The 25,996-nt window shown below is 37.6% G+C and overlaps 1 protein-coding gene across 1 annotated transcript in view; it reads left to right on the top strand.

Annotated features, from left to right (window-relative positions):
* The window catches only part of slc35f6 (solute carrier family 35 member F6), a 30,368-nt gene extending 4,966 nt beyond the window's left edge, over positions 1-25,402 (top strand). The window contains exons 2-6 of the mRNA XM_069887049.1: positions 7,966-8,038; positions 12,006-12,177; positions 12,817-13,032; positions 14,112-14,222; positions 23,644-25,402. Of these exons, the coding sequence (XP_069743150.1) occupies positions 7,966-8,038; positions 12,006-12,177; positions 12,817-13,032; positions 14,112-14,222; positions 23,644-24,116 (1,045 nt within the window). The 3' untranslated portion in view covers positions 24,117-25,402. The remainder of the gene's footprint in view (positions 1-7,965; positions 8,039-12,005; positions 12,178-12,816; positions 13,033-14,111; positions 14,223-23,643) is intronic.
* The last annotated feature ends 594 nt before the right edge of the window (positions 25,403-25,996 follow it).

Below are 25,996 nucleotides of genomic sequence, written 5' to 3'. Positions count from 1 at the left end.
CATCTGGGTATTGTGACCCACGAGGATAGCTTGAGCCTTGGTTGGAATCCTTTTTCATGGTTAGCTGGTACATTTGGGGGTTGAGCCACAATATTCTCCGTTGGTTGTTCGCATTATTGCTTATTTTTGTGATTATTGTAGTTTTGATTTCTCTTTTACGCTCTTTTTGTACTCTTAAGCTTGTCAAGTCTTGTGTCTGACAGCCAATTTTTAATGCATTCTAATGTTTTCTTAACTATTTTAATGGTCTACCTTTGCAGTTGTATTTCTACCAAAATTGGTTTGGCTGTTCTTGGTCAGAATCAACATTGAAATGGATTCTGTTAAGTGTCTCCTGTTTTTTTTTCCACAAGAGAAAGACAAAAGGAATATTTCATGACCTGCACTAATAGGATCAACCTTGGAAAATTCTGGAGAGTAGGTACTCCTACACGTTAAAGAAAAGAAGTTTGGGGCCTGCATAAATAAATAACTTTTATTGTGCATTGATGCAAACTTTGGAACTTATGATTGTTTTCAACCATAATCTTTTGTAATATTACTCTTGAATATGTTCCTCAAAAATGAATGATTAAAATATATATATATAGAAAGCATTTTCCATTAATTATTTTTGCAACAGTTTATCAAGCAGTATGTCATCTTTTAAAGGGATTTAGAAATCCTACATTTGGCCACTAGTGATTTTTTTTTTCTATCCATTGATTTCTTCTGTCTCAATTCAGGCATCTAAGGTTGACTAAGAACAATGAGAATTGTAGGGTTATCTCAGATTCAGAATTTATTGTCATAAACCAGTTAGGAAATTCGGGGTTTTGCGGCAGCATCTTAGTGCAAACGTTCATATTATAACCATCGTACAGCATTACTATTTATATTTTAAAAAATACACAAAAAGTAAGACGGTGTCTTTGTTTCTTTTGATTATTCAGGAATCTGATGGCAGTGGGGAAGAAGCTGTCCTTGTGCCATTAAGTGCTCTTCTTTAGGCTCCTGTACCTTTTTCCCCATTGGTGAGGGGAGGGGTGTCATTGAGGATAGGGGCTCCATTTTTAAGACACCTCCGCATGTAGATGTCCTCAATAGAGTGAAATCTGGTGCCTGGTGACCTGAAATTTGGCACCTCCATACCAGGCAGTGATGAAATCAGCCAGAATGCTCTCCATGGTACATCTATAGAAGTTTACAAGAGTCTTCAGTGACAGACCGAATCACCTCAGACACCACACCAAGTATTGCCTTCAGTGCTTTACCCTTGTATGTTTTGTTCACTGCTGTTGTAAACTGAAGATAATGCTCTAATAAACACTAGAGGAAGAGTCATGGAGCCATACGGGACCTTTAAGTTTAATTCATTCATAGTGAGTAAGTTGGCCCAAATCCCTCTACGCCTTTCCTATTGAAATACCTGTCTAAATATCCCTCAGAAGGACAGGAAACTACAGATAAATCAGCCTGATGTTGGATAGGAAAAAATCTGAGATGCAAGATGTAATAGTAAGCTACTTGGAAAGTACAGTGCCCTCCATAATGTTTGGGACAAAGACACTATTTTCCTTTATTTGTCCTGGCTTCAAATTTGATTAAATTTGTAATCAAACAATACATTAAAGTGCACATTCCAGATTTTATTCAAGCTTATTTCTATAGATTTTGGTTTGACCATGTAGAAATTACAACCTTTTTTGTTATATATAGTCCTATCATTTCAGGACACCATAATATTTGGGAGATAGCAATGGTATGTATATTAGTACTTTGTTGTATATCCATTGCATGAATGACTACTTGAAGTTGTGATTCATAGATATCACCCAGGTGCTGAGTACTTCTCTGGCGATGCTCTGCCAGTCCTCTGCTGCAGCCATCTTCAGCTGCTTCTTGTTTCCTTCAGTTTTCTCTTCAGCAAATGGAAGACATGCTCAATTAGATTTGGATCAGGTGACTGACTTGGGCCATTCTAGAATTTTCCAGTTTTTAACTTGGAAAACTCCTTTGTTGCTTTAGCAGGATGTTTTGGGCTATTATCACTGTCGGGTGAAGGTCCATCCAATGAGTTTGGAGACATTTGATCAAGCTTGAGCAGATAAGATATTTCTGAACACCTCATTTTGCTACTGCTATCAACAGTTACATCAATGAAGATAACATCCCAACCACGTTTCACAGATGAGGTGGTATGCTTTGGATCTTGGGCAGTTCCTTCATGCTCTTGCTCTTGCCATCACTTTGATATAGGTTAATCTTGGTTACATCTGCCCACAAAACCTTTTTCCTGAATTCTGCAGGCTCATTTAAATACTTGGCAAACTGTAATCTGGCTATCCTGTTTCTATGGCTAACTAGTGGTTTGCATCTTAGTGTGGCTCTATTTCTGTTCATGAAATCTCTGTGGACGGTAGTCCTGAAGAGTATTTCTGATCTGTCGGACATACATTGGGGGATTTTTCGTCTTGATGATGAGGATTCTTCTGTCATCAGCAGTGGAGTCTTCCTCGGCCTACCAGGCCCTGAGCTCACCAGTACTCTCCTTAATGATGTTCCAAACTGTTGGCTTTGGTAATCCTAAAGTTTCAGTGATTGTCTCTTTCTGTTTTATGCTTGTTTTTTCAGCATTATAAAGGCTTCTTTGACTTTCATTAGTGCAATTCTGGTCCCTTTTGAGGGGGGGGGAATGGCAACAACAGACTCCAAAGGCAATCAAAAACTTAAGAGCAAGCTGTGCTCTCTTATACCTGCACCAATGAAGAAATTAAACATACCCGAGTAATCACAAATACCTATGAAGTCCAATGTCCCAAACAATATTGTGCCCTGAAATGATGGGGCTATGTATAAAAAGTGCAATTCTACATGGTCAAACCAAAATATAAACAAATAACCTTGAATAAAATCTGGAATGTGCACTTTAATCTTGTGTGAATTGTTTGATCACAAATTGAAAACTGTGGAGCACAGGCAAATAAAGGGGGGGGGGGAAGTGCCTTTGCCCTCAAACATTATGGAGGGCACTGCAATTGAGCAGATTAGGCATTGTTTCTCTTTTGAGGATGAATTTAGTGGAATAGCTGAAGGAGAACCAATGAAGGTGGCTATATTTGAATTTTTGGAAGGCTTTCAATAATGTCACATGTAAATTGGTGAAAATTAAACAGTCTGATGCTGAATGAAATGTTTCGTATTTTGCAAATTGCTGAGCAAGTATGGGTTTCTGAGGGTAGAATGGTTTGAATTTTCTGTTTCCAATCTTGTACAGAATGGGAAAGGGTCCTCCTGTTCCAATTGTCCATGTCAAAGGAATGGCTTATTTGAGCATATTCCACATGTTGGCCTATCTTCTTCTTAATTATTGGTATCCAGGTACTTGTCCAAATGTGTAATTGTACCTGCTTCTACCACTGCCACTGGTAGAAGAGTAGGAATAAACAGGTTCACTTTGAGTTGACAGGCAAATGGATGGAGTACCACAGGAATTGGTGCTTGGGGCCCCAGGTGTTCAGTCTATATCTTCTTCTGATCCCTTTGGCGAAATCATTGTTTCCAAGTTTAATAACATGAATTAAAGATGGGGTGGGTATTATGATTTGAAAGGGGACAGTTAAGTCGGTGGGAAACAAGCAGATGAGGTGCAATGTAATAAATTGCCTGTTTGGTGATATTCCCCTCTAAAATGGCATGTGTTGGACAGTTATTTAATCTAGCATGTGTCCTGTTCAAATAGCCATTTTCCATTAAACTGTCCTGCAGGTTCTGAAATGAAACAATGCTGGAAACACACCAACTTGGGCAATGTCTATGGAAAGAAGCTGTGTTTTGGGGTTAGGACCCATCGGCAGCACTGGATCTTGTCCATTGTTCATCCAAATTTTTTTTTTAACCTTTTGCTGCAGACCTTCATAGTTTTGGTGATAGTACAACTTTTTGATTTCTAACAAGTGGCAAAATTATGAGAGTTGATAATTTGTCTGTTTCTGTTTATATAAAAAAAAAGAACCTTAATATTCAGCAGCTGAAAGTTGTAGCAGCTGTTTTCAATCTTTTTGTGGGATGCAGTTTTCTTGTGCCCATGAAACTTTAAACTTGACTAGAGTCTCATTTCTGTGAAGGGCACTGATCAAAGTGGCCACTGTCTTCCTTATGGTAGACAAAATTAAAGAATTTCTGTTTATGTTCTAAATGTAGTCTTGCATGACAATAATGGAACCCTTTTCCACTGCAGGAGTGGGTAAACTTTGTTCAATTGCACCATGAAATGAATGTTAATCTTTACCCATAGCAATTCACCAGGCTGATACCTAGAATGGCAGGAATGACTTATGAGGAAAGATTGCGCAAATTGGGATTGTACTCCCTGGAGTTTAGAAGATTGAGAGGGGATCTCATAGAGACATATAAAATTCTGGCAGGACTGGACAGAATTGGTGCAGATGGGATGTTTCCAATGATGGGAAAATCCAGAACCCGGGGCCGTGGTTTGAGGATAATAGGCAAACCATTTAGGACCGAGATGAGGAGGAATTTCTTTACCCAGAGGGTGGTGAATCTGTAGAATTCATTGCCACAGAGGGCAGTGGAGGCAGGTTCATTAAATATATTTAAGAGGGAATTAGATATATTTCTTCAGTATAAGGGTATTAAAGGTTACGGAGAGAAGGCGGGGACGGGGTACTGAACTTTAAGATCAGCCGTGATCTCGTTGAATGGCGGAGCAGGCTCGAAGGGTCGAATGACCTGCTCCTATCTTCTATGTTTCTATGTTGATTATACTCCTTTCAACGTTGGCAAAACCTGATCTCTGTTAATAGACTGCCTGTTTTCTTTGAGCTTTGGGTAGCCTTAAGTTGAAAGGATGACATTCAGTGGTTCTCAACCTTTTTCTTTCCCCTTGCATACCATTTTAAGTAATCCTATGGCAAAAGTGCTGATGAGTAAGGGTTTGCTTAAGGTGATATGTGAGTGGGAAGGGAAGGTTGAGGATCACTGCTCTAGACCCTTTGGAGTTATGAAATTGAGCACATAACAAGTCAATTAGGTACGACTGAAACAGTGGTTTTCAAACTTTTTCTTTCTACCCACATACTACCTTAAGCAATCCCTTACTAATCACAGAGCACCTATGGCATAGGGAATACTTAAAGTGGTATGTGAGTGGAAAGAAAAAGGTTGAGTACAAATGATTTTAAACCATAATGCAAAGCCTATGAAGTCTGCTAAACATTGCATCAGGCTTTCTTCCTCCATTTGGATGGATGTGCATAAAACATTCCTGTATTAGTTGTAGCCATTGCTGATTAGGGCCCATTAAGGTGAAGGCAGCCCTATAAAATGTCTCCATGCTGAAGATGGTTAATCCACATGATTAAGGTTCTTTCTACACAAAATTCTTTTCCGCTCTTCCATTGAATTGTTTGACCATTTGCCTTTGATCTAAAACCATGATAGCAGTAGAACCCATGGAGGTAGCCATTGATAACTATTAACTTTTTTTTGGGGGGGGGGCTTTTTCCTTATTTGCTAAATGGTTATTAAAGGACCATCCATCTGTGATATTTCTTCTCCTCACTTCCCCTCATTCATTGGTTTAATGCAGAGCAATGATGAATATTGATTTCCTGGCTCTTGTCTGCAATGGACAATATTGAGGTAAGGTTGAAAATTTAAAGGAATTTGACTAAAATACTTGGGGTTTTGATCTTTATTCACAATTGTTTTATTGGAATTATTCTCAGTCCAGTCCATTAAATTTGCTTTTAGTAGAAACAATATTAAGATAACAAAAGATTCATTTTGCATGTTGTGCTTCATACACGACAAACAATTTGAACCTGTGAGGTAGTGAAGACTATAATTCACCAGGTAAAGTCGGCTCATAGTCTTGGTTTTTGCTGTGGTGATTGCAGTAGTTAAATTGTAAGACCTGTAATCCAGAGACCTAGATTAACCATTTTGAGTTCAAATTTTACTTTTATTTAAATTTAGACATGCTGCATGGTAACAGATCCTTTCAGTCCATGAGCCAGTGCCACCAAATTACATCCAATTGACCTACAGCCCCTGTACATTTTGAACTGTGGGAGGAAACCAGAGCCCCCAGAGGAAGCCCAAGCAGACATGGGAGAATGTACAAACTCCTAACAGACAGTGGCCGATTTGAACCCAGGTCCCTGGTATTGTATAGCATTGCGCTAACTGCTAAGCTAACTGTGCCACCCAAAAGATATAAAATGTTTTTAAATTTGCTTATTCTGTAACTGTAAAATCAATCACTGGTACCCTAAACTAAATTGTTTTTTTAGTGCAAAAAAAAAAGTGCCGGAGAAACTCAGCAGGTAGCATCCATGGAAAGCAAAAGGCAGTCAGTATTTCAGGCTTGAACTCCTCTTCAGGTGTGCTAAAAATCAAATAGACCCCGGAATAAGGTGGAGGGGAAGGAGGGTAGGTTAGCAAGTGACCAATGAATAGAGTTGTGGTGGGGGGGGGGGGGGAGGAGAGAGAAAGGAGCTAAAGCAATGAGGGAAGGGCTAGGGGCTAAGAAAAATCACTGACAGGCAGGAGCTAAAGGGTATAGGAGGGATGAAGGAAGCAAGAGACTGGGGGGGGGGGGTGTTAATGTAAATTAGCGATGCCAGTCTCCAACAAGACTGCATCAATATTGACAAGTTGGAATACAAGATGGTGTTCCTCCAATTTATAAGTGGCCTCAACCTGGCAGTACATGAGTCCATGGACAGATGTGTCAGTGTGGCAGTGGGGTTGGGGATTGAAGTTGTTGGCCACTGGGAGGTCCTTGCTGTTGCAGCAAAGAGTGAAAGTGCTCAACGCATGTTCAGTCACTAGAATGTAGTAAATGATCCATACAGATTCACAGGTGAAATTTCAATTTAAAGAGCTGTTTGGGACCCTGAAAGGTCATGAGGGAGGTGGAGTAGGCACAAGCATTACACATTGTCACATCGGTAAGTTCCAAGGGAGCAATTGGTGGGAAGGGTCTGGTTCTCACTGTGCCATTGCTGCCCCTGCTCTGCTCCACTGACCACTAATGGCTCTATGTTGAGGTCCTTAATAGTATAAAGTTCCTCAAAGTGCACTTGGCAGAGAATCTCACCTGGTCTCTTAACACCAGCTCCATAGGCAAGAAAGCCCAGCAGTGCCTCTACTTCCTGCGAAGGCTAAGGTAGATTCATCTCCCACTCTCCATCCTCACTACATTCTACAGAAGATTTATTGAGAGCATCCTGTGCAACTGTATCACTGCCTGGTTTGGAACCTGAGCCATCTCAAACTACAAGACCCTGCAGAGGATAGTGAAGTCAACGGAAAAGATCATTGGGGAACCTCCTCCTGGCATGGAGGACATCTACTACACTCAATGCAAGCGGAAAGCAATAAACATTGTGAAAGACTCCACACATCCTCCATGTAAACTGTTCTCTCTCCTGCCAACTGGCAGGAGATACCACAGCATCCAGAATGGGAAACAGCTTTTTTCCCCCAAGCCATCAAGCTTCTGAACTCCCATTGCAGACGTGGATAGTGTGCCATGGACTTTCAGTGTATACATCTTAATATCTTAATATTTTAATGTGTTGGCTGCCTTCCTAATGTATCTATGTAAATATGCTCTGTAGTCCTGGAGAAATGCTATTTTGTCCTACTGTGTGAGCATGATATGAATGCTAAATAAAGTTGACTTGTCTCTATGTTCAAGTGAGTCTGTTCAGGGACAGTTGTTTACCTGCAATTAAATGCAAATGATAACTGCATCCTATTCAGACTCTACTGCAACTGAACCTGCATCCCATATGTCACATGATGCAACTATCTCAGAACTTTGTTACAATTTATTCCCTTTGCTTTGATTTTAAGATGTTAATTCTTGTGGAGGAAAATGTTAGAAGCTTATGTAGGCATTCATCATTTTGATCGGCTGGCTCAATTTAGATTGTATGTGTTTTTAATCGTCAGGTGGGCTGATGGCTTCTCTGCTGAGGGTTGTCACGGATCAGAGAAACACAAATTCAGTCATCCTTTCCTTCAGGTGAGTGTGGATTAGCTCATTTCCTGATATTTGACTATCATATCAATTTGAAGATGCTTGATCAGTATCTAAGCTTGAGGGTAAACATTATTTCAATCATAAGATGTGTCATAATTGTACAGCGTAGGGGCATCACATGATGATGTAGCGTCAGGTTAGAGAAACCAAGCTCTCCCAAAAAGTTTTTCTTTAAAAAGTGCAAAAGAAAGTCAGAAAAGTAAGGAAAAAGTAATACTAAAACCAACAGAAAACACCCTAAAGATGTCTCCAAAGAACAAATCTACTGTTAGCTTGCAAGAAGAACAACAAAAAGCAAAGCAAGACAAAAAAAAGGCCTACCTCAAAGATGGATCCGGGTGCTGTCCAGAAAGTGGCGACCCATTTAACGAAGACTGATTGAAGTGACTCAAGACATTGTGACATCGAACCACCTCTAACAATGGCCGGAGAACCCACAAGAAGAAGCACTTCTGCGTATGCATAAGGAGTTGTGCATGCAAAGAGCGCATAAAACAGCAACAATGCTATGAGATGGAAGCAGGTATAGACTGCTCCAACTCAAAGCAGAATCCGATGAAGGACTGGATTCCAACGATAATGAAGTTCTACAATCGGAACAAAATGAAATGAAGGAAGAAGACAAAAAAAAGCCAGGAGACTGCTAGAGGCTAGAAAAGGTAAAGCTGTCAAGTCTGTAGATATATATCAATTTCATAGATTAATGAAGGCTTTAATGAAAGAAATGAAGCAAATTGGAGCTGTGGTATTGAAATCAGAAGCTAGAACTAAACATGTAGAAGTAGTGGTGGTAAATGTGCAAAAAAGATTTCGAGAAAGAATAAAAGGACAGAATTTGAAATTGAATCAATTAAAGAACAATTGGGGAAATATGCTAACTAAATTTACAACTGTTCAAGATTAATAGGCCCAAAAAGTGGATGCTTTGGAAAATTTTAGTTGAAGATGCAGTATAAAAATTGTTGGACTTGAAGAAGGGGATGAGGGAGATGATATTAGACTATTTTGACAATGCTGGACTCTGGAAAGTTTTGGAGTTAATGAATTTCAGGGAAATATTGAGATAGAGCACATTGAGCTTTAAAACTTTGACCACAACCAGATCAAAAGCCACATGCAATACTGGTTAAATTCCTGCAATATCAAGTAAGAAAGATTTTAGAATGGGCAGCAAGACCAGCAAAGGAAAGACAAAGTCCTTTAGAATATAATGGAAATAAGATTTTCTTTTATCCAGATGTAAATTTTCAATTGTTGAAGAAAATAATTTAATCCAATTTAAACATTTCTGTTGTGGGGGGTGGGGTGGGAGGGGTGGGGAGGAGGAGAAGCTATGCCTTTGTTTTGAGATAGCCAGTGACCCTGAAGATCTTGTTCCAGAAGATCAAAACTTTTTTTGTTCAACCAAGAAAAGTAAAGCAGTATGTTGACTCTGCAGGTATTTGCCATGAAGAAGAGATCATTGCTGAGCGGCAAAATGCAATCTGAAGGAAATAGTGAATTATAGTATATGAAACAGATAAGGAGTAATCTGTTTAAGTTAATAAAATTGTAACATCTATTATGGAGAGCAGGGAGGGAGGAGCTGATAGCTGCCAATTCATGTGTGCATTTGTGGCTGCCTGTAACATGGGGTCGGGGGGGGGGGGGGGGGGGGGGGGGGAGGGAGGAGAGGAGAGGAAAGGAAAATGTTGCTTCCTAAATTAAAAAAAACATAAGTAGGGGGCTTTCTTTTTTCATTCTTTAGTGTTTTTCTCTTTTGTTTTTCAATTCAATTAGTGAATTGTTAAATTTTGAAAGTATTAATATTGGGATTAAAAATCTGGTGAAAAGGAAAAATAATACTGGCACATTTAATAAAAAAAAAAGATTAAAGTGAATATAGTTTTTTTAAAAAGACACATTTGATTGAAACAGTATCAAAAACTGAAGAGATTGGGTAGGATATTTTGAAGTGTCTTCAATTTAAATTTTTTAAAAATTGTACAGCCTAGAAACAGACCTTTTAGCTTGCTGTCTATACCAAAAATCATGCCCGTCTCTGCTAATCCCTCTAAAGATGCCTTGCTCACTAGAGTACTTGACCAGATACCTCTTGAATGCTTCTGTTTGTCTATCCAACCTCTTAACAGCTCATTCCATATGTACCACTAATTTGTGAAAAATTTACCCCACGGATTCCCTTTCAAATGACCACCTTGCCATGGACCTATACCCTCTAGTTTTAGACACCCTACTAGAGGAAACAGCTTCTGACCATCTAACCTATCGATAAATACCTCTTAGCTTCTTTTGCTCAAGGAAATGAGTATTTTCAAACTTGAGAAGTGTCACTTATCTTTTTCCATAACCATCTTGATACCAATGGAATAATGGTCACTGGTCTCCAAGTGCTCTGCCACTGACACATCAACCATTTGCCCAACTTTATTTCCTATCAGAAGGTTGAATGCAGCCTCTTTAGTAATGCCATATGCATATTGTTTCAGAAAACTTTCCTGGGCATGTGCCTTCTTCACCTTCTTATCCACTCAAGCAAGTGCAGTCAATATTAGGGAAGTTAAATTCACTGTGATTTTCCTACTGATTTGATCCTCTTAATTACTGCCGACTAATGGAGGCCTATGGTATAATCCCATTAAAGTGATCATCACTTTGTTTTCTGAATTTGAATGTGCTGTTTCCCAAATCGTGTTAGTGTGTCTGGCACATGGATAAATTTTAATGTTATCCAGTCATCTAATTGATTTAACTGCTAGAATCCATCCATTAAACTAAATACTATCGCCATTCACCACTGCCATTAAATTTTTTACCTTCTGTTGATGCTTATACTTAGTTCATTTCAATTTCCAATCAATGCTCGGTGGTTTCAAAGCTTCAAATGTTGGCTACCACCCATCAAGCAATACCTCTGGCAGGAAGTACAACCCCAAATCATAATACTTGGAGTTTAACCTATTGCTTGCTTTGGTGTTTTAAAAAATAGTTGAATTGCACAAATTCTGCCTCTCAATTGCTTCATCTGACAAAAATAGCTATGCATAATTGATGTTTGATATTACACTATTGAAACCTTATTTTTACTAATTTTTATGAATATCATTTTGTCTTTTTCTGTCTTTGCTTACTATAGTTTATTTGACTTGGCTGCAGTTAGAATAAGTGCGTATGACAAGCTAATCTTTTTGAAAATTTTATATAAATTTTATATAAAATTTTATATAAAACAAACAAAAAAAACTAAATCCCTACACTCCTCCACCCCACCGTCAGAGCAAGAATAATCACATGTTGGGTAATTAACAGTTGCTGCTTGGTGTGCCAACCCTTTACATCACCAAAAAAAACATTGACCTTCTATCCAAACCTATACATTTCAAATATAAAGTCTACATTTTAACAGAAACAAAATTATTTTGTAAATTGTAAGTTATCTTCTCTAAATAAAGACACGATTGTAGTTCGTTATGCCATCTTTGTATATTCAATTCAACATCATTCTTTCATATAACGGCTTTACATTTTCTAGCTACTGCCAGCCCTAGACGTATAAATGCAATTTGAAATGTATCCAATCGCAAATCTGTCGTTTATGTATTAGTATAACCCATTAAACACTAGCGAATCAAGTTGCAAATGCATCTTAAATAAATCTTCCAAAAACTTAATAATTTTTTCCCAAATAGGTTTAACTTTTGCACATGTCCATACTGAATGTAAGAAAGTACCTGCCTGTTCTCCACATTGAAAACACAAATCCGAAGAGCTAAAACCATATTTTTTCAACTTATCAGGAGTCAAATACGACTGATGTAAAAAAAAAAAAAAAAAAAAAAAAAATTATAATAACAAGCATTAATTAAGAGGTTCTGAATTTAAATATTGCTTTAAAGCAAATGTCTGACCTTTAAAATAATATGAAATCTTAATCCTTATTCTTTTCCAGGCAGTAGGAATGTTTTTTGGCGAAACCTCCTGTTTGGTTGTTTTCTACATAATTTTATGTTGTGATCGACAAAGACCAGAACCACAAATGACTTCAAGCAGGAAGTTCAATTCTTTCATTTTCCTGCCGCCTGCTCTGTGTGATATGCTGGCTACTAGTATTATGTACATTGGTGAGTCCACTGAAGGAGAAAAATATAAACCCTCTAATACAATGGATCTCCCATTTGGAATGTCCATGATGGTTTTTGGTATCACCAGTAGCATTGTATTAGATGTTCATTGCAGACTAGTGCCAACAATCAGATAAATTGTAAAAGGCAATCTTCAAATCTTCACATAGCACAAAATTCCATTAAGAGCAACCTAGTTAATTGCAGTTCTGAGTGCCTTGCTTTTATTCCACGAAGCTAGGCTTTAGATGGTGCTAGAAAGTTAGCCATGAGGTGTAATGGCACAAACTGAAAATGGCAGATTTCTGTCTTTTTGAGGAATTAGTGGATTAGAGGGACTTTTATAGAAATTCAGTTTCTTTTATCATAATTACTGACAATTCCAGATTACTGGTTACTAAAATTTGTCTTTCAAGTTGTGGTGTGATTTGTACAAGTTTCTGGTGGTTGGGTCCTGGGTTACCAGTCTGGTATTTAACCATTTCCAGAACTGCACTCTATTTTGGGTTTTGTGAAATGCATTACATTTTGACCACGTTGCTTTTAATTATATTCGAATAACTTGTGATCTCTCTACATGTTGATCTTTGAGTTTTGAATTCACTGAGACCAGTTGTATTTTTCTACATCTCTCCCCAGCTTTGAATTTGACGAGTGCATCTAGTTTCCAGATGCTTCGAGGGGCTGTAATTATATTTACTGGGGTGCTCTCTGTTACCTTCTTGGGTCGCCAATTAAAACCCAGCCAATGGGTAGGAATCTGTCTCACCATCTGTGGACTTATTGTTGTGGGTTTGGCAGATTTTGTCAGTGGAAAGAGTGACCAAGGGCACCGATTATCTCAGATTATAACAGGTAAGAGCTTGAGATGCTTCTAACACTGAGTGTTTTTCTATCAAACAAATGCTTTCTTGGTGATCAGCTTTTGGTCAGTTGAATTTCTATTCGCTTGGTCATTAATAAAATTTGAAGGAAGAATTTGTTCGCTTATTAATCAGCAGTTTCAAAATCTGACTGTCCCTGCCTCTTTCCAGACACTATCATTATTTGATGGTTCCCCATAACATCTTAAGCTAATGCCTTGAAACTTTCCATCATTGAATTTTTGCAAGTCAATCGGGCAACTGGGGCAAATGTGTCCTATGCCCCAGGAGCCTATGTCAACTAACCAGCACCCATTTGCACTAATCCTTTTTTTAAATTCTTTCCATGTTGCCATTAACTTCCTCATTCACTATCATCTCTAATTTAATACCTGCTCTCCTCTTTGGAATATAGGAGGAAAGTGAAATGCCCAGAGGGTACCCACATGTTCATGGAGAATATGCAGGCATGGCAGAAGATGAGTTAATCCATGTCTCAGCAGCTGAAGCAGCAGCTCTGCTAGCTGCACAACCTGAATACTCTCTTGATGCCATCAAATTCTTTGTGGTATTTTACTGTGGCCCACATAATCCTTTAAATTCTACAATGACAACAGCTAATAAGATAATCTCCCATGCATTAACTTTTTAAATCTGTCCTTGTTAATCTGTGATCATGTACAGGTCCTTCATCCTATTTATATTTTAAGGCCTCATTGTATTAATTCACTTTGGGCTGAATACCTGTCTATCTTTGTAGCTTGCTTCAGAACCATCAACCAGTCACAATTTTGGCATTGCCTACAAGTTTAAATGATGCCAATACGAGCACTCTACCCATTCCCAGATATGTACATTGGCTCAGCCTGGTTCAGTGAAACTTCAAGTGGCCTTCCTACCTGTAGATCTGCACTGATGTGTCCTTTCCCACAAATAGCTTTTCATGCCATGGGTTTCTGCTTCAACTATTTGTGCTTAAAATTGTATAAACTACATTAAAGTCCACCAGAAAGCAATTTTAAAACTAAAAAGGTCACATCATTCAATTTATTTTGGTGTTTTATTTTATAGGAGACCTTCTTATTGTCATGGCACAAATAATTGTTGCTATTCAGATGGTGTTAGAGGAAAAATTTGTTTATAAACATGATGTACACCCACTTCGAGCTGTAGGCACAGAAGGTATGTTTTGAGTTATTTTTGTGCTTTTAAGATTTCATTGTCTTTAACTGTTAAAGTTAAAATGAGGATGTTTGCCTTTTAAATATTACTATTCTTTCATTTGCTTTTTTTTTTAAACTTTATTTAAGATTTTATAACATGAATAACACAGGATTACATTAAAAAAAATTAAGAATAAAATAATAATATTACAATACAGTATCAGTAATCTAAACTATACCCTCCCCAATAATTATTACACATTAATAACCCAACTCAAATTAGTGCAACCCCCCCTTTCCCCCCCAAAATAAAGAGTGAAGAATTAATAAAGTTAATAATATATGTGAGGAAAAAAAAACACTTACAAAAAACATAACCAATTAAAATACTAACAAAAAGAAAAGTAATTAATACTAAGATATCAGACTTAAAAAACATATTTAAATCAAACTTAAATGCATATATTTAACAAATGGAGTTAAGATTAAACATATATTTAACTCAAAATTAATATAAAAAATTAGTAAAGTTAGTAACATTATCTATCAAAAATTCTTAAACAATAATCAATTCTTTAAAAAAAATTGTAGCATGAAAAAAAGATGAAAAAAAACTTTCTCTATAGAGATAAACCTTCACCAAATATCAACTAACTTCACATTTATCATATTAGTCACATAAACCACCATCTTAAAACAAAATTCAAACCTCATTAAGCATTGTACAATTCAATTTTAGTACTCTTCCACCATTTTTCCCTTTTACTCTTGAATAGTTATCCAATAAAAGCTCCAATACCACATTTAAATATCCCCAATCATTACGTTAAAATTCAGATATCCAAATAATAAAAACACATCTAGAACAAAATCTATATCTTCAACAAATGGAGCATAAACCACAAACAAAATTCAAGCCTCATTAAGAATTGTACAATTCAATTTATAACTTTCACCATTATTCCCTTTGTTCTATAACTAAAATAGCAAAATAATATACACCAGAATTACCACTCCTTTCACCTTAAAGTTAAAGAAAAAATTTAAAAAAACTTATCCATCCCACTCACATTTAAATTTCAGATATTCCTTATCTACTGAATAAACTTTACAAAAAAAACCACATCAATTTTTAGTTTTTTAAACAATCAAATACTTATGATTTTTTTATATTTAAACAAAAAAAAACCCTCAATCTTTAATCTAATAATACAAAAAAAAGGAAAAAAAACGGGTAGGAGGTTAAAAATACCCCCTCCCATCTAAACCGCGCAATGCAGTAACTCCCCAAAAAAAATGGGTGTGAGATAACTCACACGTAGCAGATGACTTTCAGGAAATAGTGCCTATCCAGTTCTCTCCCCCAACTCTCACTTCATCTTAAACTAACATCATCATTATTTAATATCCCTTTTTTTTTTAAAAAAAAATTAGAAAAAAAAAAAGGACAACTCTTCTTTTAATCAGCTCCAACTGCCGAGTCACCATTACAACTATTCCTTCTTGGAGCACGGCTCTTTTCTTCCATCTCTTGTCTCCTTAGAGATCGCGGCGGACTATGTCTGTGTTGAAACTGAGTAATTGGCAGCTCTTGAGCAAATGCTATAGCTTCCTTTGGAGAATCAAAGAACTTTGGTTGGTAACCATCTTGAAAAACCTTCAAAACAGCTGGATATCTAAAGGTTGCCTTGTAACCTTTCTTCCACAACAACTCTTTAGCAGAATTGAATTCCCGTCGTTGGAACATAACTTCTTGACTCAAATCCGCATAGAAGAAAACTCGATTATTTTGAATCATCAAGGGTGATTTTCTCTGTTGTGCATTTCTAATAGCCACTCGTAAATTTATTTCTCTGTCGTAATAATTCAAGCAACGAACCAAAACAGGTCTTGGACTTTGACCTGAAATAGGTCTTCTACGCAAGGCTCTGTGAGCACGTTCCAGTATTATACCTTCCGGGAAATGTTCTTGACCCAGCACCTGCGGAATCCATTCAGTAAAAAATTTTCTTGGGTCTGGTCCCTCCATACCTTCCGGCAAACCAATAATCTTTATATTGTTCCTTCTGGATTGGTTTTCCAAATAATCAATCTTTTTCACCAAATTTTTATTTTGAGTTTGTAAGTCTTCGACCATTTTGGTCACATCAAAAACTTGATCCCGTATTTCGTCTATATCTTCTTCACACGAATTAAATTTATCTCTCACTTCAAGCTTAAAAGCTCCAAACTCAGCCATCTGTTGAGAATGTATTTTCACCAAAGTATTAAACCTAGTACCAAGTTCAGTCATAATCTTGGATAATCCCTGCATTGTATAAGATAATTTAGATTCAAGATTCACAAAAATCTTTTCAATTGGAAGAAATTTTGGCTCAACAGATTCCTGCTTCTTCTGCATAACCAAAGGATCTTCTGTTCCTTCCTTCATTCTGGTTGCCTTCTTTGTAGTATGACTGCGTGTGGAAACCCCAGCCACAGCCTCTCCAGCAGTGACTGGAGGACACTGGCTGGGGTTTTCCCCAGTCCATAATGTATTAAGTTCTCCCAGTACATCAAGTTGTATAGGTTCTTCTATCTCAAGAGGTGCAGTTTGCAGCGCCACCTCTACAGTTGACAAATGCCTTTGAGTAACTCTTTGTTCTAAAGGCTGTTTGGTGCCCTCTTTAGGGGGCTCTACCGATATAACATAGAGCTCTACATCCGAACACTGTACCTCTCTCCTGGGATCCATTTCACGCTGAGTCCTGGTGTCTTTCCTGCAGGTAGGCTCCAAAACTTGAACTTTTGGAAAATGTAGTTTTTTGATGATCTGTTGTCATTTTTTTTTTTTTTTTTGCTCTTTTTCACCAATTGTACCATCATAAGTTAAATTAACAGCACTGAAATTATCTAAACTTTTAAAGAATTTTAACGGGCATTTCTAGACAAAACAATAAGATAGAGTCAGGAGAGGACTGGAAGGCACGTCTGATCCTTACGCCATCTTGCCACGCCCTCCCTCACTTGCTTTTATGGTTTTATTAGTCATGATGATTTAAGACCATATGATACAGAAGAACTAGGCCATTCAGTCCATCGAGTCCACTCTGCCATTCCATTGTAAGCTAATCCATTCTCTCACTCAACCCCACTCCCCTGCCTTCTCATTGTAACCTTTGATACCCAGACTATTCAGATACCTTTTGGTTGCTGCCTTAAATACACCCTTGGCCTCCACAGCCATCCCTGCTAGCAAATTTTAGAGGTTCACTATTCTCTGGTTGAAGAAATTCCGCATCATCTGTTTTAAATTGACACTCTTCAATCCTAAAGTTGTGCACTCTTGTCCCAGAGTCCTCTGACATTAACAACGTTGCCATATGTACACTGTCCAGGCCTTTCAGCATTCTAAATGTTTCTGAGGTCCCCCTCTTCTGAACTCTAAAGAGTACAGTCCATTAGCCATCAAACGTTCCTCATGTGCTGATCCCTTCATTCCAGGAATCAGTCTGGTGAATCTTCTCTGATGCCAGGACAATAAGAGTCCAAATCTGTACCACTCTCTCACTTTCTACATCTTTTCTGTAATTCCTTGGGCTTTCATATTGTTAAACACCCATATGTGCAGCACCTCATCAAAGGCCTTTTGCAAATCCAAATTACCACATCCATTGCATCGCTTTTGTCCAGCCCTGTTGTGATTTCTGCAACAAAAAAAAAATTAGTAGTTTATCAGGCAAGGTTTTCCCTTGAAGAAACCCTGCTGACTATAGGCAATCTTGCCAATTTATCCTTGTCCATTGACTCCAACTTCCCAACTATCAATGTTAGTCTATTCTAATTGGTCTATAAATTTCCTTTCTGCTGCTTCTCTTTTTAAAATAGAATGATTTTTTTAATCCTTTGGAACCTATTGATTCCTGGAATCTCCTATACCTATTTCTTTCAGAACCTGACGGTGCATTCCATCTAGTCCGGGAGACATCTACCCTTAGACCATTCATCTTCCTAGGCACCCACTTACACTCTTCTTTCTTCCTTGACAATCTTGAAAGTCTGGTAGTCTGTTGATGTCTTCCACAGTGAAAACTGATACAAAATAATCATTCAGATCCTTTGCCATCTCCTTGTCTTCCATTAGTTTCTCTCAGTCCTATATCTACTTTCACCTTTTTTTTTTGCTGTTAATATGTTTGTGTTTTCAGCATCCTTTTTAATATTTTTCTAGCTTCATTTCATAGTTCATTTTTCCATTCTATTGACTTTTTTTTTGCCTCTAAGCTTTAAAAATTCTCCTGTCTTTTTGTAATGTTACTAATGTACAGATAAAATATTGATGAACAAAAGAAATTGTGACCAAGTTTATGTTTTATATTTTTTAAATTAATTAGGGTTAGGGTTTTGGTTTTGCTTTGACATCTTGTCAGCCACAGTTGTCATTTTTTTCATTCAGATATTTATTTTTTTGGAATATACCTGTCCTTCCTGATTTCTTGCAGACAAGCCATTGCTACTCTGCCATCCTCCCTGCTAGTGTGCCTTTCCAATCAACTTGCCAGTTCTTTTCTCATATACTTTATTCCTCTGGTATACTGGCACATCTGATTTATTACTGTCTCCCTTTCAAATTGCAAGGGTGAATATGATAATATAATCAAATTATATCACTGCCTTCCAAGGGTTCCCTAACCTTCAGCTCCCTTATTAACTCTAAATCTTTACACAATACCCAATCCAGAATTACTGTTCTTCGAAGCCATCCTGAAGGCATTCAATAAATTCCTTCTCTTGAGATCCACTACCAACCTGGCTTTTCCCAATCAACCTGCAGATTTAAATCCCATATGACTAATGTAGCATTGCCCTTTTTGCATTCCTTCTCTATCTCCCTCTGTAGTTTGCATCCCACATCCAAGCGACTGTTTGGAGGTCTGTTTTTCACTCCCATCAGATTCTTTTTGTCCGCTTCATTCTAACCATAAGGATTCTGTATATTGAGGGGGGACATCACATGATGACATATTCAGGATGTGGGAATCTGGCTTTCCTGAAATTTTTTCAAAAAAGTGGGGGGGGGGGGGAAAAGACAGAAATTAAAATATTAAAAAAAAAAGTGTACAAGAACTGGCAGAGAACAAATATTAATGTTTCCTAAGAAGGAAAAGAATTTTGCTGGAACATCAGAAATGCTACAGAAAAAAAAACTACAAGATCAAGAAGGAAAGCCTACCTTGCAAATGGATCTTGGGGCTTTTATCTGATTGACGAGGGCTCCAAAGGTGGCCATGCAGCAAACTGCAGCGCCATTACTGTAACAACTATGGAGAAATGCACAACTGCGCCTGCGAGAAAAGCTGCACATGCGCAGATCGAAGACATTGCTAAGGAAGGCAGTCTGTTTCAATTGCTGCCTTCTGAAGGTAAATTTCTTGCTGGATTTCAACGCAGTGGCAATGAAAAGGGACAAGAACAGATTCTACAGGAAAGAAGATGATGGAAAATCAAGATACAGCTGTTGCTGGAGGAGGTATTAAAGTTCAGAGCAGAATTGAAACTCAAAGAGCAAGTCCTATGACATCTCTCATAATGACAGAGCATAAACAAATTAGATTGGATTTTTTTTTAAATCAGGAGAAAACGAAAGAATATTTTGTAAATAGAATGCAAAAAGATTTGAAGATACAGAAGATTAAAAATGTGGAATTTGGTGTAGAAATAATGCAAGATAGAATGGAAAACACCACTGATGCACTTGCAATTGAAAATAAATGATTATATGAGAAAGTGGATTTATTAGAGAATTTTAGTAGAAAGATCAATATTAAAATTGTTGGCCTTAAGGAAGGTGATGGAGATGATATGACCTTTTTTCCTAATGTTGGATCCCAGAAACTGTTGGACAAGATCAATTTCAAGAAGGTAGTGAAATAGAAAGGGCGCACAGAGCTTTAAGACCTCGGCTTCCATTTGATCAAAGGCCATGACCCATATTAATAAAAGTTTCTTCACTATCAAGTTTGTCAGAAGGTGTTAGAACTTTCAGCAAAGCAAGCCTAACAGAGAAGAGGACCACTGGAATATAATGGAAGTAAAATCCTAACAGAGAAGAGGACCACTGGAATATAATGGAAGTAAAATCCTAACAGAGAAGAGGACCACTGGAATATAATGGAAGTAAAATCCTAACAGAGAAGAGGACCACTGGAATATAATGGAAGTAAAATCCTAACAGAGAAGAGGACCACTGGAATATAATGGAAGTAAAATCCTAACAGAGAAGAGGACCACTGGGATATAATGGAAGTAAAATCCTAACAGAGAAGAGGACCACTGGGATATAATGGAAGTAAAATCCTAACAGAGAAGAGGACCACTGGGATATAATGGAAGTAAAATCCTAACAGAGAAGAGGACCACTGGGATATAATGGAAGTAAAATCCTAACAGAGAAGAGGACCACTGGGATATAATGGAAGTAAAATCCTAACAGAGAAGAGGACCACTGGGATATAATGGAAGTAAAATCCTAACAGAGAAGAGGACCACTGGAATATAATGGAAGTAAAATCCTAACATCAGTTTTGAACTGTTGAAAAAGAGGAAAGAATTTAATCTGGTGAAAAATACTCCTTGGAAGATAGGTTACAGCTTTATTCTACGTCATCTTACAACTCAAGGGACTTAATCAAGGAGGGCCGAATTTTTTTTTTTAACTGGTCCCAAGAGAAGAGAATGCAGATTCTCTGCCAATTATTCCACAAGGAGGCTGAACAAAGAACGGAACAACAAGCAGGAGTTTGAAATCTTCCTGGACTTAGTTGACTTAAGCTGAATAATTTTACTCTGCCTGTTAGATATGAATGGAAGTAATAATGACCATTTGGAGGAGCCTGAGGATAATGGACTGAGATCTACCGAAACATGTGTGTTTGTGGCTTTGCCCACTACTCGTGGGGAGGGGGGGGGATTTTAACATTAGTTGAGGTTTTGATTTTTTTTATTTTTCTTGTTACCTGGATTGGTTCAATGTAAATGCCTTGTTACAAGTCTTAGACTAGAGTTGGAGTGCCAAGGAGCTGAGGAGAGAGGTAAAGGGGAGATGTTTCTTTATGGAGGATGAAAAATACATTAATGGATAAATGGATATTAATACATTAAATACATTAAAGGATACATTAATGAATTGAATATTTTATGCTTTAATATTAACAGGCTTAACAACTCAGTGAAGAGAAAAGGGGCCTTAATGCATATTAAGAAAATGAAAGTAGATGTAGCGGTTCCCCCCCCCCACCCCCACAGGAAACTCGTTTAATTGAAAATAAAACACCAGAAATTGAAAAGGGATTGAGGATACATTGTAGCTTCTTCATTAATTCAAAAGCAAGAGGTGTAGCTATCTTGATAGATAATAAACTTATAATTAAAATATAAAATGTAATCTTAAACCTTGCAGGAAGATGTGTTATGATTCGCTTCAATTTCTTTTCAGAATATAGGACTTTTATGAATATCTATGCTCAGAAAGAAAAAAAAAATCTGTATATTCTGATCCAGTGTCTTCTCTCTCCAAAGATTTAATTAAAAATTTAACCAGCAGAACCATTCCATCTGCCAACTTTCCTGTCCTTCCAATACACTGTGTCCATGGGTATTTATTTTCCATTTGTAGACTTTCAGCCATAACTCAATGGTGGCCACAATGTCATACCTGCCAACTTTCAGTTGTGCTTTTAAATAATCCACCTTATTTATTGTACCACAGGGATTTAAATAAGACCTTTAGTGCTGCATTCATCACCCTTTTCCATTTAGTTTCCAAGGTCTCCCAAGTTAAATTCTTTATCTTGCACTTGCAATTTTTGCCTATCAACTGCCTATCCTTCATCACAATCTCATTGCACAGTGGATCTACTAGTGTATCTTCCCTGTTCACGGTCTCTCATTCTGGTTTCTATCCCCTTGCCAAACTAGTTTAAACCCTCCCCAATGGCACCAGTAAACCTGCCTGCTAAGATATTAGTCCCCCTTCTGTTCATGTACTGACATAGACAATCACATCTGGCTGCTCACTTTCCTGCTTGAAAATGTTGTGGACTTGATCTGAAATGTCCCTGACCATGGGAGGCAACATACTATCTGGAGTCTCCTATCTGATTTCCCTAACAATAGGTTCCCAATCACTCTAGCTCTGCACTTTCTCCCCCTTTCCTTCTGATCACTACAACTTGTCCCTGGTATATCAACCCATCTCAACAGCATCCAAGACAATATACTTTTGTTGAGGAGAATAGCTACGGGGTGCTCTGCACTGACTACCTAGTCACCTTTCCTCTTCTAACGTTCACCAAGTTACCAGTCCCTTGCCCTTTGCCTGTGACTGTTTCCTTGTAGCTTTTGTCTTTCACCCCCTCTGCCTGCCAAGTGATCCAGCTCCACTTCCACAACACTATCTGTAAGGAGCTGCAACTGGATACACTTCTCTCCGGCCTATTCATCAGGGACACTTGCAATTTCCCACACGTTGCAATAGGAGACTACCACTGCCCTAGCTACCATCTCCACTACTGGTTCTGGGTTGCTATAAAAAGATCTTGCTGACTTTTAGCACATCCTGAGCCTCTGCTTGCCAAAGCCTCTAACTCACCATTCTCATGGTCTGCTCCAACAATGGCTACTCTCTTTGTGCCCGTTTCATTTTTATTTGTTCTTATTAATGAATCGTGCTTAGATTGCTCCATGATAGCACTGAGCCCCACTAGCACTTTTAAACCCTCCCTCCCTCGCAATTGGTTTACTAAAGCTGCAGGATCTTTGAGGGTTTTCTATAGATGAGAATATTGATTTTTAGCAATTTTGTTTCATTAGCCAAAGTTGTTGGATACTCATTTATTCTTTCCCCCAAAATTGACAAAAAAAACTTCCTCAAGGCTAAATTGATTTGGATTGAAGACTAAAGTGATGGAGAGGATTTCCTAATTGAATTTCAGGGATCAGTGCTCAATGGCAATTGGGTTCCTTCTGAGTATTAACATTTCCTGATCTTTCAGCATTTAAGGAAAACTCTTGTGCACATGACAAAAGGACATGACTTTGAATTTGTTTTTACTAATATTTGTAATTGATGGGATACAACATTTTTACCAAACCTGAAGTTTTAATATTTCCCCCAATGCTGGAATTTTTAAGGGATGTTTATTTTGGCACTGCAATGTGCTGCAAATTGCATTGATATTAACTGGTGCTTGAGTGTGAGCTCATTAGGAGTAAAATTTGAACAAATGTTGCTTAATTAGTCATTTCTAATGTACAAACCCAGTGAGGAAAATCCATACCATTTGCTTCCCATGTTGCCTGATCCAAATCACATTTGCTGCATATGGTATGTGACAAACTTGAACTTGTTTGTAGTGCATTTTTAAAATTCTTTTAACTCTTAAAACTTTTTGTCTTTTAAGGTATTTTTGGATTTGTCATCCTAACTCTACTATTGATTCCAATGTACTATATCCCAGTGGGAGAATTTGGTGGCAACCCCCGAGGTGTTCTTGAAGATGCACTTGATGCTTTCTGCCAAATTGGGATGAAACCATTAATCTTTCTGGCCCTTTTGGGGAATATTTTGAGCATTGCATTCTTCAACTTTGCTGGTATTAGTGTTACAAAGGAAATAAGTGCAACCACACGAATGGTACTGGACAGTCTAAGGACGATAATCATTTGGATAGTGAGTCTTGCAGTGGGTTGGGAACAATTCCATGGTCTCCAAATCCTTGGCTTCCTAATCTTACTGGTAGGTGCAGCCCTCTACAATGGGTTTCATCAGCCAATGCTAGCAAGGCTTTTGTGTTACCTGAAGCCTGGTGTGGAAAACTCTGAAAGGGAAGAATTGTTGACTGAAAACAAAGACTCCATAAATTCCAGTTCATGAAAATTGAATAGATTAACGTTTAGGAGGTTAAATGCCTTCCTTTCAAAAAGCAATTTTTTTCTTACATGGTTTGAGAATGTCATTTGAGGAGGAGAAACATTGGCTGCCTATGCAGTAGAATTTGGTACTGCTTTGATCACAATATTACAATGTACATCAGGATTTAAGTGATGGATTATTTTCATAACTGCAAGTACACTGACATCTAATGTATCTGGTGTGGTTATTTTGTGATCCAGGAGTGCTGTCAAAACATGAATCTTCCACTGCTTTGGGTAATGGTCATTGTCTAGGTTAGGAGGAAAAATTAGTACACTTATGGTATCACTGGTGAGCTTTGGACTAGTTCATTGCAGGCTCTTTGAGGTCCACTGCCATAATTTTCAATTTGGGGTTCTAACCAGATCAGGTACTGACCCTACTCTTTAAGCCAGCTTTACTGTATCTAAATCTTTCAATGCAGTTCTTAATGTTACTATGGTGGAGGGGGGGGAGGGGGGGTTGCAGAGGAGGAGGAAGAGAGAGAGAGAGAGAGAGATTGCAGTGTCCTCTGGAGCAGGGTTTCCCAAAAGTTTATTTTCCACTCACATACCACTTTGTTTTCCTTGAGCCATAGGTGCTCTGCAATTAGTAAGGAATTACTCAAGGTGATATGTGAGTGGAAAGAAAAAGGTTGAAAACCACTGTTTTAATTGACTTATGTGCATTTTCATAACTCCAGTGACAATTTTTCTCAAGCAAAATATTTCAGTACCAATTGTCTAGAGCAGTGGTTCTCAACCTTTTGTCTCTGCTCACATACCACCTTAAGTTATCCCTTATTAATCACAGCACCTATGGCATGGGAATTACTTAAGGTGGTATGTGAGTAAAAAGAAAAAGTTTGGGAACCCCTTCTCGAGGTCATGCACTCATGAGCATCTGAGATAATTGTCTATTTGCCATGTCAGATCTTTATTCTTGAAGAACAAACATTTTGTCTTGTGCTTGAACTATTTTATACATGAAGTAATCCTAGAATTGAAATTGCTGCATTAATTTAAAAATGGTAACCAATGCTATAATTTGCAATTTAAAATTTTTAATATTATTTTGCAGATCAAAAAAATTGTATGGGCATATCAGTAAATGCAAAAAGATTGCTGCTTTCCTGTGAAACTTGTTTGTCACAGTGTTAAATGTGTCCTTTTAAATGTATGTATAAAACTTGATTGCAGAAGATTGTTATTTGTACAATTCATGAATATAATTGTCAATTTTCTTCATTAAAATGAAGTTAACTCCAATTATTGCCTTTTTTTGTATATTCCAGTTAAAAAGCAAGAATAATAAGGGTGGGGACAGCCACACTTGGATAACTAAAGAAAAAAAGGAAACCATCAAGCTAAAAGCCTGTGCGTACTGTTATGAGCCCAGAGAACCCCAAAACCCAGCAGCAATAGTTAGTCACCAAGACAAATGGTTACTTAGACATGTTACTTTTAATTATCTTTAAACATGAAAACAGGATTAAACTTTAACTTATTACTATTAACTTAACCTAACTTAATCCATTTCTAATTCTAAGTGCATGTGTGTGTAAGTTCAGAAAAGTTATTTGATTCACAGTCCAATCTCACTTCTCACTCCTCCAAGTTCACTGGTTGCAGGCATTACTTATACTGTGCACAGAATTTAACATTTATGAATTTCACCAGGCTTTGATGTTTTAAAAGTAAATGGTTACCCCTCAGGAAGGTTCTTATCGGTTTTCAGAGAGAGATTTGTTGTTCCTGGAAACAACCTGATCCCTTCTAATCAGTCACGTCAGTGACTTTCCAAAGAAACTTGCCCCATCAGTGTCTTCTAGATAATAACTTCTTTCTTTCAGGTCGCCCCAG

This window comes from Narcine bancroftii, chromosome 6, assembly GCF_036971445.1.
Source record: "Narcine bancroftii isolate sNarBan1 chromosome 6, sNarBan1.hap1, whole genome shotgun sequence".
Taxonomy (NCBI): domain Eukaryota; kingdom Metazoa; phylum Chordata; class Chondrichthyes; order Torpediniformes; family Narcinidae; genus Narcine; species Narcine bancroftii.
This window is presented reverse-complemented; position numbering and strand designations above follow the sequence as displayed.